The following is a 14,256-nucleotide window of genomic DNA, read 5'->3' on the forward strand; positions in this document are numbered from 1 at the left end:
TCACACATGCACAGCCTCTGTAACTGATGGACAAACACACAGTCATTGTATAACATCACACATGCACAGTCTCTGTAACTGATGAACAAACACACGGTCATTGTATAACATCACACAAGCACAGACTCTGTAACTGATGGACAAACATACGGTCATTGTATAACATCACACAAGCACAGACTCTGTAACTGATGGACAAACACACGGTCATTGTATAACATCACACATGTACAGCCTTTGTAACTGATGGACAAACACACGGTCATTGTATAACATCACACATGTACAGTCTCTGTAACTGATGGACAAACACACGGTCATTGTATAACATCACACATGTACAGCCTTTGTAACTGATGGACAAACACACGGTTATTGTATAACATCACACATGTACAGCCTCTGTAACTGATGAACAAACACACAATCAGTGTATAACATCACACATGCACAGCCTCTGTAACTGATGAACAAACACACGGTCATTGTATAACATCACACATGCACAGCCTCTGTAACTGATGGACAAACACACGGTCATTGTATAACATCACACATGTACAGCCTCTGTAACTGATGAACAAACACACAATCAGTGTATAACATCACACATGCACAGCCTCTGTAACTGATGAACAAACACACGGTCATTGTATAACATCACACATGTACAGTCTCTGTAACTGATGGACAAACACACTGTCATTGTATAACATCACACATGTACAGCCTCTGTAACTGATGGACAAGAACAAAGTCATTATTAACATCACACATGCACAGCCTCTGTAACTGATGAACAAACACACGGTCATTGTATAACATCACACATGCACAGCCTCTGTAACTGATGGACAAACACACAGTCATTGTATAACATCACACATGCACAGTCTCTGTAACTGATGAACAAACACACGGTCATTGTATAACATCACACATGCACAGACTCTGTAACTGATGGACAAACATACGGTCATTGTATAACATCACACATGCACAGCCTCTGTAACTGATGGACAAACACACGGTCATTGTATAACATCACACATGTACAGCCTTTGTAACTGATGGACAAACACACGGTCATTGTATAACATCACACATGTACAGTCTCTGTAACTGATGGACAAACACACGGTCATTGTATAACATCACACATGTACAGCCTTTGTAACTGATGGACAAACACACGGTTATTGTATAACATCACACATGTACAGCCTCTGTAACTGATGAACAAACACACAATCAGTGTATAACATCACACATGCACAGCCTCTGTAACTGATGAACAAACACACGGTCATTGTATAACATCACACATGCACAGCCTCTGTAACTGATGGACAAACACACGGTCATTGTATAACATCACACATGTACAGCCTCTGTAACTGATGAACAAACACACAATCAGTGTATAACATCACACATGCACAGCCTCTGTAACTGATGAACAAACACACGGTCTTTGTATAACATCACACATGTACAGTCTCTGTAACTGATGGACAAACACACTGTCATTGTATAACATCACACATGTACAGCCTCTGTAACTGATGGACAAGAACAAAGTCATTATTAACATCACACATGCACAGCCTCTGTAACTGATGAACAAACACACGGTTATTGTATAACATCACACATGTACAGCCTCTGTAACTGATGGACAAACACACAGTCATTGTATAACATCACACATGCACAGTCTCTGTAACTGATGAACAAACACACGGTCATTGTATAACATCACACATGCACAGACTCTGTAACTGATGGACAAACATACGGTCATTGTATAACATCACACATGCACAGCCTCTGTAACTGATGGACAAACACACGGTCATTGTATAACATCACACATGTACAGCCTTTGTAACTGATGGACAAACACACGGTCATTGTATAACATCACACATGTACAGCCTTTGTAACTGATGGACAAACACACGGTTATTGTATAACATCACACATGTACAGCCTCTGTAACTGATGAACAAACACACAATCAGTGTATAACATCACACATGCACATCCTCTGTAACTGATGAACAAACACACGGTCATTGTATAACATCACACATGCACAGCCTCTGTAACTGATGGACAAACACACGGTCATTGTATAACATCACACATGTACAGCCTCTGTAACTGATGAACAAACACACAATCAGTGTATAACATCACACATGCACAGCCTCTGTAACTGATGAACAAACACACGGTCATTGTATAACATCACACATGTACAGTCTCTGTAACTGATGGACAAACACACTGTCATTGTATAACATCACACATGTACAGCCTTTGTAACTGATGGACAAACACACGGTCATTGTATAACATCACACATGTACAGTCTCTGTAACTGATGGACAAACACACTGTCATTGTATAACATCACACATGTACAGCCTTTGTAACTGATGGACAAACACACAATCAGTGTATAACATCACACATGCACAGCCTCTGTAACTGATGGACAAACACACGGTCATTGTATAACATCACACATGTACAGTCTCTGTAACTGATGGACAAACACACTGTCATTGTATAACATCACACATGCACAGCCTCTGTAACTGATGAACAAACACACGGTCATTGTATAACATCACACATGCACAGCCTCTGTAACTGATGGACAAACACACGGTCATTGTATAACATCACACATGTACAGCCTCTGTAACTGATGAACAAACACACAATCAGTGTATAACATCACACATGCACAGCCTCTGTAACTGATGAACAAACACACGGTCATTGTATAACATCACACATGTACAGCCTCTGTAACTGATGAACAAACACACGGTTATTGTATGATATCACACATGTACAGCCTCTGTAACTGATGAACAAACACACAATCAGTGTATAACATCACACATGTACAGCCTCTGTAACTAATGAACAAACACACGGTCATTGTATAACATCACACATGTACAGCCTCTGTAACTGATGAACAAACACACGGTCATTGTATAACATCACACATGTACAGCCTCTGTAACTGATGAACAAACACACGGTCATTGTATCATATCACACATGTACAGCCTCTGTAACTGATGAACAAACACACGGTCATTGTATCATATCACACATGTACAGTCTCTGTAACTGATGAACAAACACACGGTCATTGTATCATATCACACATGTACAGCCTCTGTAACTGATGAACAAACACACGGTCATTGTATCATATCACACATGTACAGCCTCTGTAACTGATGAACAAACACACGGTCATTGTATAACATCACACATGCACAGCCTCTGTAACTGATGGACAAACACACAATCAGTGTATAACATCACACATGTACAGCCTCTGTAACTAATGAACAAACACACAATCATTAAGTAACATCACACATGCACAGTCTCTGTAACTGATGGACAAACACACGGTCATTGTATAACATCACACATGTACAGCCTCTGTAACTGATGAACAAACACACGGTCATTGTATCATATCACACATGTACAGCCTCTGTAACTGATGAACAAACACACGGTCATTGTATCATATCACACATGTACAGCCTCTGTAACTGATGAACAAACACACGGTCATTGTATCATATCACACATGTACAGCCTCTGTAACTGATGAACAAACACACGGTCATTGTATCATATCACACATGTACAGCCTCTGTAACTGATGAACAAACACACGGTCATTGTATCATATCACACATGTACAGCCTCTGTAACTGATGAACAAGAGCACGGTCATTGTATCATATCACACATGTACAGCCTCTGTAACTGATGAACAAACACACGGTCATTGTATAACATCACACATGTACAGCCTCTGTAACTGATGAACAAACACACGGTCATTGTATAACATCACACTTGTACAGCCTCTGTAACTGATGAACAAACACACGGTCATTGTATCATGTCACACATGTACAGCCTCTGTAACAGATGAACAAACACACGGTCATTGTATAACATCACACATACACAGCCTGTGTAATAGATGAACAAACACACGGTCACTGTATAACATCACACATGCACAGTCTCTGTAACTGATGGACAAACACACGGTCATTGTATAACATCACACATACACAGCCTGTGTAACAGATGAACAAACACGCAGTCATTGTATAACATCACACATGCACAGTCTCTGTAACTGATGGACAAACACATGACCATTGTGTAACACAATGTCTGTGTAACTGATTAACAAACACATGTCCATTGTGTAACACGGTGTCCCTGTAACTGATTAACAAACACATGACCATCTGTAACACGGTGTCTCTGTAATTGATTAACAAACACATGACCATCTGTAACACGGTGTCTCTGTAACTCTTTATAAGGCCCGCCATTACAGGGCGTTGCTACTAACCTGCTCCCTCTCGACCGGGTCAAGTCCGATGTCGTAGTAGAAGAAGGTGTAGTTTTGTAGCCCCGGGAACACGGTCAGATGGAGGTTCTTGATGAGGGCCTGTGACTCCATGTAGTGGTCAGACGAGCCAGCGGTGATGAATGTGATCCGAAACCCCCTGGGAATGTCTCCAAGGATCTTTACGGTTTCATGAATAGCCGTCTCTTTCAGTCGTGTTAGTGGTTTAAGGACACTCTTGAGATTCTCGTCGCTATCCGCATCAGGGAGTGGGGCTCCACAATTTTGATCAATACAAACTTTATCTGAAATACAATCACATATTGAACAATGTCTATCATCAACTCAACACCTTGTGAATAAATTGTCGATGTCAGCAAAGTACATCCACGCCAGGGTGGGCTGTACGCTGTATGGGTGAGGTGAGGTGATGTGAAATTGGGTTTAACGTCGCGTCCAAGGTTATTGAACTTATATAGCGACGTGTGCATGCACGTGTGTTTGTGTGTGTGTTTCGATCTACAGTAAACTACGGTTATAACGAACTCATGGGGACTACTAATTTTAGTTCGTTATAACCGTAGTTCGTAATAAGCATATATACAGAATAACTACAGCAAATGGTCGGGACTAAATAAGTAAATTCGTTATATCCGTCAGTTCGTTATAAGCGTGTTCGTTATAACCGTAGTTTACTGTATTTGATATGGTTCTGTTGCCATCCTCACCTGGTTGGTCCGATGCACAGGAGTTTCTGGGTGGAAGATGCAATAGGACGCCGTTCCGTTTAAGATCTGAAAACATATAAACCATCATCAAGATGCAGAGCTCCAGATAAGCTTTTGGTGTTGTGGGTATTTTACCCATGCATTTTAAAATCATTGGGTATCAGTAATTCTATCTGCGTATTCAAATTTCTGGTACCCACTAGTTTTTACACATGTGGGTATTTAAGTTAAATATTAAAAAAAACACTATTCATCTAGTCCCTGCAAACTGGTGTCGTGTGGGTTCGAGAGCTTTATAGGACTCAAAAATACCACGATACTTCGACAAGAAAGTGTGATGGCAAATGATCATGATGTGACTGTCATCGTGGAGTTTGGCAAGGTTGACGGAATGCCTGTTTATAATTTCAAAATAAGTTGCTGATTTGCTAATCGAATACGCAGGGTTACTTCACAATATGTTGATGATACGCACAAGTTTTATTTTTGTAGCGTATCTGTGTCGTTCATTGCGTATTTGATACGCTTGGATTATATTTTACTGCGTATTTCTGCATTTCTGATGCGTATTTCACGCAGATACGCAGCTTATCTGGAGCTCTGAGATGGGTTCGCTCTGTCAAACGCAATCTAGTATCCTACATGTATGCCGTCTAAATGTGTATGATAACAGGATTTGTGTCATATAATGTGATTCTTAAAATATACTAAGCCACTAGTAGTCGAAAAATGGGTAGCTGTAGCGTTGGCTTTTTCTATATTTGTGGTAGGATTCAACATATTTAGTGAAATAGTTGATTTAGATTTTCCCTCTATGGCTAGGAAATATTCACAGGATTCTGGAATTTAGTTTTCCAATTTTTAGGGTTTCCCAGTGTATCTTTTTAGCTGCTCTAATAATTTCTTTAGTTTTGTTTCTCAAGTGTTTAGCCGATTGGCATTTTGAAAGGTCTCTTTGAGAGCCATTTTTTCGCTTTCGAAAAGGAATCATCCCCGTGATCCACCAGAGGCGACCGTCAATCTATTGGAGCGGACAGTGGACGGATTACCGGATATCTTCCATTTAAGCAATTGTCTGTATTCTTCAAGGTGGACGGTTGATGGTTTCTTTGACACGATGTCCGATTCTGTGAACATAAGCGTCAAAATAACAAAACATGTTCAGCCACTTACATTGATTCTATATCGCAAACTCCATTCATCAAGTGAATGCTCAACGTGTTACATTATTATTACTCCGGTGCGCACTCAAATTTCCTTCTCAACTCCCTGGGGAGTACACAACCCATTCCGCCGTATCATAGAGGAGTACAATATACCAGGGTTTTTTATAAGTTCTGAGCCTCACACAGAAGGAATTGGCCAAAAGACATTCAAATGAGTTATTTATCAACATTATCCACATTGATACACTTTAGCCAAGGATGTTGTTGGAACCTCCTGCACTTCGATGTCCTTGAGATTGTCCCTAGCCGCTATCCGGAGTGCTCTCCCCATCCTCAGGAACAGCTGGAGACCTGACGGAGCCACATCAGGAGACTAAGGTGAGTGCTGACAGACTTCACAGCCACACCAGTTGCTTGTTGCCATGGCAATTACTGGTGGCACGGGTGGCCCAGTCGTCTAAGGCGCCCCGACTCGCTGTGTAGAGTTGCGTCCCTTGGGCACGCCAGAAACCTATGATTGTGGGTTCGAATCCCGGTTCGCCCCGATTAAGTTTCTAGGTTTGTCAGCACCATACCCGTGGGTTTCAGCGAAGTGGTAAACGTCTTAGACCTGCATCTCTTCGGGCTTTCCTCCCACATTAAGCTGACACGCCGTGATATAACTGGAATACTGTTACAAGCGGCGTTAAACCCAACTCACTCACTCACTCACTCACTCATGGCAATTGCTGATTCGTGCACTGGTGCATTTTCCTGATGGAAGAGAACCCTTATCTCTCTCGACCCATGTGTAGTAGTCTTTCATCCCGTAATTGCCTAAAAAATACAGCCTTTGGTGGTGGTGGCGGTGGTGGTGGTGTCAAATGTTTCGTATCGCAATTGTGTAGATCGATGCTCATGATGTCAATCACTGGAATGCCTGTCCAGACTCGATTATTTACAGACCGCCGTCATAGAGCTGGGATATTGCTGAGTGAGGCGATAAACAACAAACAAATGTGTATAGAACCGCTACGGATTCCGACAGGGCCGTTGTTACTAGGGGAACATATCGTTGCAGGCGAATCGTACCAGGATCTAGGAATACGTTACCAAACACGCGTAACCCCAAACATGGCAATTGTTACAAGAAGGCGCTACATGCGAGATAACAGGTGTATTCGGAGAGAGTTCTACTTGACTGACCTGAAATGTGATCTTCCCCTGCGTAATGGCTGCTTTTCACTTGCTCTGGAGCTACCGGTAGGCCTGGGAATAAATCAAGGGCGATCATCTTATACACCAATAATAAGATAAACAATGTGACAGTTTATACGATTATCCTGATAATTCCATACAAAAGGAGAGTTTTTCGCGTCTTCCATTGTATAATACTGGGGCGAAATGACGAGAACCAAACACATGATTAAGAACAAAGACATGTCTGATGTTAAAATTGTTTTCTGTTTTGGAATATTCTTTTGAGAGTTTGGTTTATGTTAATTTGATGCCTAACACGTGTACGTCTATCGAAACCGTTTTCTGTAACAGTACGATGGAAAGTGAAACACATAATTTTATAACCATGCCAACGGAATAATACATTCATTATTGACTGATAATCCTGCTTCAAGCATACCAATGGCTCACTGACACTCATTTTCGGACAGGAATGGCATTTCGTAATGTTGAATAATTGCGTAATTATGTTGTGTTTCTGAGTGGTTGTCAGCACGTTGCTAACAATGCATATGAAATCCCGTTATCAGTCACAGAAAGTTCTTTGCCTACAACAGCGCGACAACTACCTGTGTATTCGATGCAATCGTACACGCAGATACGTAATGACACTGACGACAAGGCTGACGAGGGGATTATAAGCCACAGCTGGGATGACACGTATCTTGTTTGAGAAACTAATTGGTGAAACTACTCACCATTTAAGTTCACACGAACATTGACGCCTTGAGGTTGGCCAGAAAAACCTGAACGTTGAAATGAAGAGAATTAAATATCTTACAAGAGTCCGATTCGAAATAAAATAATAATCGGTTCCGGAAAATGTTTGATAACGATAAGTCCTTAGGATCAGCATTAAGACGATCGTAGCTGTCATGCCTGAACATAGACATCTTAGCACTAAGACGATCGTATCTGTCATACTTTAACATAGGCATCTTAGCACTAAGACGATCGTATCTGTCATACTTTAACATAGACATCTTAGCACTAAAGACGATCGTATCTGTCATACCTGAACATAGACATCTCAGCACTGAGACGATCGTAACTGTCATACCTGAACATCCACATCTCAGCACTAAGACGATCGTAACTGTCATACCTGAACATAGACATCTCAGCACTAAGACGATCGTAACTGTCATACCTGAACATAGACATCTCAGCGCTAAGACGATCGTAGCTGTCATAACTGAACATAAACATCTTAGCACTAAGACGATCGTAGCTGTCAAACTTTAACATAGACATCTTAGCACTAAGACGATTGTAACTGTCATAGCTGAACATAGACATCTTAGCACTAAGACGATTGTAACTGTCATACCTGAACATAGACATCTTAGCACTAAGACGATTGTAACTGTCATACTTTAACATAGACATCTTAGCACTAAGACGATCGTATCTGTCATACCTGAACATAGACATCTTAGCACTAAGACGATCGTAACTGTCATACCTGAACATAGACATCTTAGCACTAAGACGATCGTAGCTGTCAAACTTTAAGATAGACATCTTAGCACTAAGACTATCGTAGCTGTCATACTTTAACATAGACATCTTAGCACTAAGACGATCGTAACTGTCATACCTGAACATAGACATCTTAGCACTAAGACGATTGTAACTGTCATACCTGAACATAGACATCTTAGCACTAAGACGATTGTAACTGTCATACCTGAACATAGACATCTTAGCACTAAGACGATTGTAACTGTCATACCTGAACATAGACATCTTAGCACTAAGACGATCGTAGCTGTCATAGCTGAACATAGACATCTTAGCACTAAGACGATCGTAGCTGTCAAACTTTAACATAGACATCTTAGCACTAAGACGATTGTAACTGTCATACTTTAACATAGACATCTTAGCACTAAGACGATCGTATCTGTCATACCTGAACATAGACATCTTAGCACTAAGACGATCGTAACTGTCATACCTGAACATAGACATCTTAGCACTAAGACGATCGTAGCTGTCAAACTTTAACATAGACATCTTAGCACTAAGACTATCGTAGCTGTCATACCTGAACATAGACATCTTAGCACTAAGACGATCGTAACTGTCATACCTGAACATAGACATCTTAGCACTAAGACGATCGTAGCTGTCAAACTTTAACATAGACATCTTAGCACTAAGACTATCGTAGCTGTCATACTTTAACATAGACATCTTAGCACTAAGACGATCGTAACTGTCATACCTGAACATAGACATCTTAGCACTAAGACGATTGTAACTGTCATACCTGAACATAGACATCTTAGCACTAAGACGATTGTAACTGTCATACCTGAACATAGACATCTTAGCACTAAGACGATTGTAACTGTCATACCTGAACATAGACATCTTAGCACTAAGACGATCGTAGCTGTCAAACTTTAACATAGACATCTTAGCACTAAGACTATCGTAGCTGTCATACTTTAACATAGACATCTTAGCACTAAGACGATCGTAACTGTCATACCTGAACATAGACATCTTAGCACTAAGACGATTGTAACTGTCATACCTGAACATAGACATCTTAGCACTAAGACGATTGTAACTGTCATACCTGAACATAGACATCTTAGCACTAAGACGATTGTAACTGTCATACCTGAACATAGACATCTTAGCACTAAGACGATCGTAGCTGTCATAGCTGAACATAGACATCTTAGCACTAAGACGATCGTATCTGTCATACCTGAACATAGACATCTTAGCACTAAGACGATCGTAACTGTCATACCTGAACATAGACATCTTAGCACTAAGACGATCGTAGCTGTCAAACTTTAACATAGACATCTTAGCACTAAGACTATCGTAGCTGTCATACCTGAACATAGACATCTTAGCACTAAGACGATCGTAACTGTCATACCTGAACATAGACATCTTAGCACTAAGACGATCGTAGCTGTCAAACTTTAACATAGACATCTTAGCACTAAGACGATTGTAACTGTCATACTTTAACATAGACATCTTAGCACTAAGACGATCGTATCTGTCATACCTGAACATAGACATCTTAGCACTAAGACGATCGTAACTGTCATACCTGAACATAGACATCTTAGCACTAAGACGATCGTAGCTGTCAAACTTTAACATAGACATCTTAGCACTAAGACTATCGTAGCTGTCATACCTGAACATAGACATCTTAGCACTAAGACGATCGTAACTGTCATACCTGAACATGGACATCTTAGCACTAAGACGATCGTAGCTGTCAAACTTTAACATGGACATCTTAGCACTAAGACGATCGTATCTGTCATACCTGAGCATAGACATCTCAGCACTAAGACGATCGTATCTGTCATACTTTAACATAAACATCTTAGCACTAAGACATTGTATCTGTCATACTTTAACATAGACATCTTACCTTGGTTGACCCACCAGGGACATGGCCTTGAGTTCCATAATGTCAGAAGGAATGCGAACAACAGGAGAAGCGTTATCGCTGGATTTAAACCTTGAAAATACAACGTTAACAAAATATTAAGACATGTTTTCCACATACATGTATCTGTTGTCGGTTTGAAGTGCGATGTGAAAAATAAGCATCCCAGGTACCAACTTCACAAAGTACTGCAAACGTCGAAACGCCGAAACATTGCCATTAACACGAAAGGCGATTAGTGCTGTGTGAGCAAGGCCCTGAAATACACTACGGAATAATTGCATGAAATGTTTCATGAATTTTTATTTTTAATAAAGCAATGGCCTTTGACCTTCACGTACCCCGTGTTTCTAGTGTTACTGGATTGTTTATATCTACTATGTTCTACTATCATCTCAGCTATGGTGTTTTGATGTGACGTGAAGTGGCATTGGCCTGACTGTATGTGTCTGAAGTGTGTTCCTGTGGGAGGTAGGTGATGTGGTCTTGGCGTGTGCGTCTGTGGGAGGTGGGTGATGTGGTCTTGACATGTGCGTCTGTGGGAGGTGGGTGATGTGGTCTTGGCGTGTGTTTCTGTGGGAGGTGGGTCGTGTGGTCATGGCGTGCTGTGTGTGGCTGTGCGAGGTAGGTGATGTGGTCTTGACGTGTGCGTCTGTGGGAGGTGGGTGATGTGGTCTTGGCGTGTGCGCCTGTGGGAGGTAGGTGATGTGGTCTTGACGTGTGCGTCTGTGGGAGGTAGGTGATGTGGTCTTGACGTGTGCGTCTGTGGGAGGTAGGTGATGTGGTCTTGACGTGTGTTTCTGTGGGAGGTAGGTGATGTGGTCTTGACGTGTGTCTGTGGAAGGTGGGTGGTGTGTGTCTGTTGGAGGAGGGTGGTGTGGTCTTGGCGTGTGTGTCTGTTGGAGGTGGGTGGTGTGGTCTTAGCGTGAGTGTCTGTGGGAGGTGGATGGTGCGTGTCTGTGGGAGGTGGGTGGTGTGGTCTCGGCGTGTGTGTCTGTGGGAGGTGGATGGTGTGGTCTCGGCGTGTGTGTTTGTGAGAGGTGGATGGCGTGGTCTTGGCGTGTGTGTTTATGGGAGGTGGATGGCGTGGTCTTGGCGTGTGTGTTTGTGGGAGGTGGGTGGTGTGGTCTCGGCGTGTGTGTCTGTGTGAGGTGCGTGGTGTGGTCTTGGCGTTTGTGTCTGCGGGAGGTGGTTGGTGCGGTCTTTGCGTATGTGTCTTTTGGAGGTGGATGAACCACTAGGCTACCCGACCGCCCATGGGGCTCCGTGGAAGGTTCTGCATACTTACCTCTGCCAAGTCGTTTCAAGCGTGTACCTCGCGGCCCCATTGAGAGTTTCCTGCAGGTGATATTTAAATCACATGAGCTAACATTTCGTCGACAACATTCTGCCATCTTCAGATACAAAACAGATCATAATATATCACGACCAACTCTAACTGGTCTTACCAGTTTCAAACCAAACGATTTACGCTCAACTGAGTTTGATTTTAAAGTGACATTTTAACACTATGACAATCATACATTATGTACCTCTATTGGATACACCTGTGCAGTTTGTGTACATAAACTATCACGTACCGCAGAGTCGCATAGCAACGAGATGGCGTAATACGAAGAGCATTTATAGCACACAGGGGGCCTATCTGTTTTCGGCTTCACGATAGTAATTCGGATTTCTGATTGTTAAAATCAATTCAACTAAAACCAAGAAGTCTTTTCTCCCTATTACAAATCCAAGTTATTCTTTTCTTTGAAGAAATATGACTTCAGCATGTAACCAGTTCAGCCTATTGTCTCCAATCTGTAACCGGTTCAACCGATTGTCTCCAATCTGTAACCGGTTCAGCCGATTGTCGTGAAACGCGGGTAAAAGCGGATGGTTTGAGTGAGTGAGTGAGTGAGTGAGTATGGTTTTACGCCGCTTTTAGCAATAGTCCAGCAATATCACGCCGGGGGACACCAGAAATGGGCTTCACACATTGTACCCATGTCGGCGTCTATATCTCCGATGGTAAAGCCTGAATAAATACCATCTCTCTCTCTCTCTCTCTCTCTCTCTCTCTCTCTCTCTCTCTCTCTCTCTCTCTCTCTCTCTCTCACACACACACACACACACACACACACACACATACACACACACACGCACACACGTATTCGTTGTCATTGACGAGGTACCGCTGTTACACGTTACACCCCATCTCACCTCACCTCACCTGGTAGATAAAGGATAAGGACAGGTTTGGGTTGAAAATACTTTGTTTGTTTGTTGTTTAACGCCGCACTCTGCAATATTCCATCTATATGACGGCGGTCTGTAAATGATCGAGTATGGACCAGACAATCCAGAGATTGATATCATGAACATCGATCTACGCAATTGGGATACAATGACTTGCATCAACCAAGTTAGTGAGCCCGACCACCCGTCTCTTACGACAAGCATTGTCGCCTTTTCGGCAAGCATGTGTTGCTGAAGACGTATTCTACCCCGGATGTTCACGGGTAGGTTCAAAATGTAAAAAGAAAATGCCGAGGGCGTTTCCAGTGTTCGAGGTTTTAACCATTTATATATGATTGTCTTGAACAAAACCTAGAGTTGTCAATATATTATAACCTGAGAATCGCCCAATTATAAACATTGCTCCATTCTATAAATAATAATAATAACCACGTAGAATACAATTACCAGTTACAAGCCAATAACACCAGCATCTTGTTTGTTTGTTGTTTGACGCCGCACTCAGCCATATCCCAGCAATATGACGGTGGTTTGTAAATAATCAAGTCTGAACCAGACAATCCAGTGATTGACATCATGATCATCGATCCATCCAATTGGGATCGATGACATGCATCAACCAAGTCAGCGAGCCTGACCACCCGATCCCGGAAGCTAGGAAGACGCAGAGCATACACTACTGCCCAGAAGTTCATTCCCCTAACACGCCTTGAGAAGGCGTGTAACACACATGTGACACGGGTGCTCAACGGGTTGCACACGGTTGAGCACCCATTGAGCACGCGTGGGTCACTCGGTGTATACGCGTGTACCCTGCCTATAACAGACAGACGGACAGACAGACAGACAATAGTTTATCAGTGTCTCACTTCTGTACATACATTAAACAGATTTGTGCAAATAGACATTGATAGAATGCACAGAGCCATTCAATAGAATTATGAGAGACAAATTATCATAAAATTCATACATAAATGCTACGTTATCCATATGAAAGATGCTTTCTACGACTAAGAATTAAAAAGCAGACTTTGGCAAGTTTAAAAT

The 14,256-nt window shown here is 41.9% G+C and overlaps 3 protein-coding genes across 3 annotated transcripts in view; all 3 read right to left on the reverse strand.

Moving 5' to 3' along the window:
* Nucleotides 1-14,256, reverse strand: part of LOC139464534 (uncharacterized) — a 47,593-nt gene that overhangs the window by 13,149 nt on the left and 20,188 nt on the right. Inside the window, exons 2-8 of the mRNA XM_071246058.1 lie at nucleotides 12,257-12,306; nucleotides 10,951-11,040; nucleotides 8,231-8,278; nucleotides 7,500-7,562; nucleotides 6,198-6,275; nucleotides 5,149-5,214; nucleotides 4,424-4,725 (exon numbers count right to left, since the gene is read on the reverse strand). Of these exons, the coding sequence (XP_071102159.1) occupies nucleotides 4,424-4,725; nucleotides 5,149-5,214; nucleotides 6,198-6,275; nucleotides 7,500-7,562; nucleotides 8,231-8,278; nucleotides 10,951-11,040; nucleotides 12,257-12,306 (697 nt within the window). The remainder of the gene's footprint in view (nucleotides 1-4,423; nucleotides 4,726-5,148; nucleotides 5,215-6,197; nucleotides 6,276-7,499; nucleotides 7,563-8,230; nucleotides 8,279-10,950; nucleotides 11,041-12,256; nucleotides 12,307-14,256) is intronic.
* Nucleotides 8,333-9,686, reverse strand: LOC139464535 (uncharacterized; the record flags this gene model as incomplete). Its single annotated transcript, XM_071246059.1, has 3 exons — nucleotides 9,583-9,686; nucleotides 8,863-9,492; nucleotides 8,333-8,411 (listed from the first exon to the last, which is right to left on the reverse strand). Coding segments are annotated over exons 1-3 (813 nt in total), but the record flags the coding sequence as incomplete, so codon positions are not given.
* On the reverse strand, nucleotides 9,741-10,496 carry LOC139465065 (uncharacterized; the record flags this gene model as incomplete). The annotated part of the gene is made up of 1 exon (XM_071246763.1): nucleotides 9,741-10,496. A coding segment is annotated over exon 1 (756 nt), but the record flags the coding sequence as incomplete, so codon positions are not given.

Source organism: Haliotis cracherodii, unplaced genomic scaffold, assembly GCF_022045235.1.
Source record: "Haliotis cracherodii isolate W230 unplaced genomic scaffold, xgHalCrac1.p SCAF_17, whole genome shotgun sequence".
Classification (NCBI taxonomy): domain Eukaryota; kingdom Metazoa; phylum Mollusca; class Gastropoda; order Lepetellida; family Haliotidae; genus Haliotis; species Haliotis cracherodii.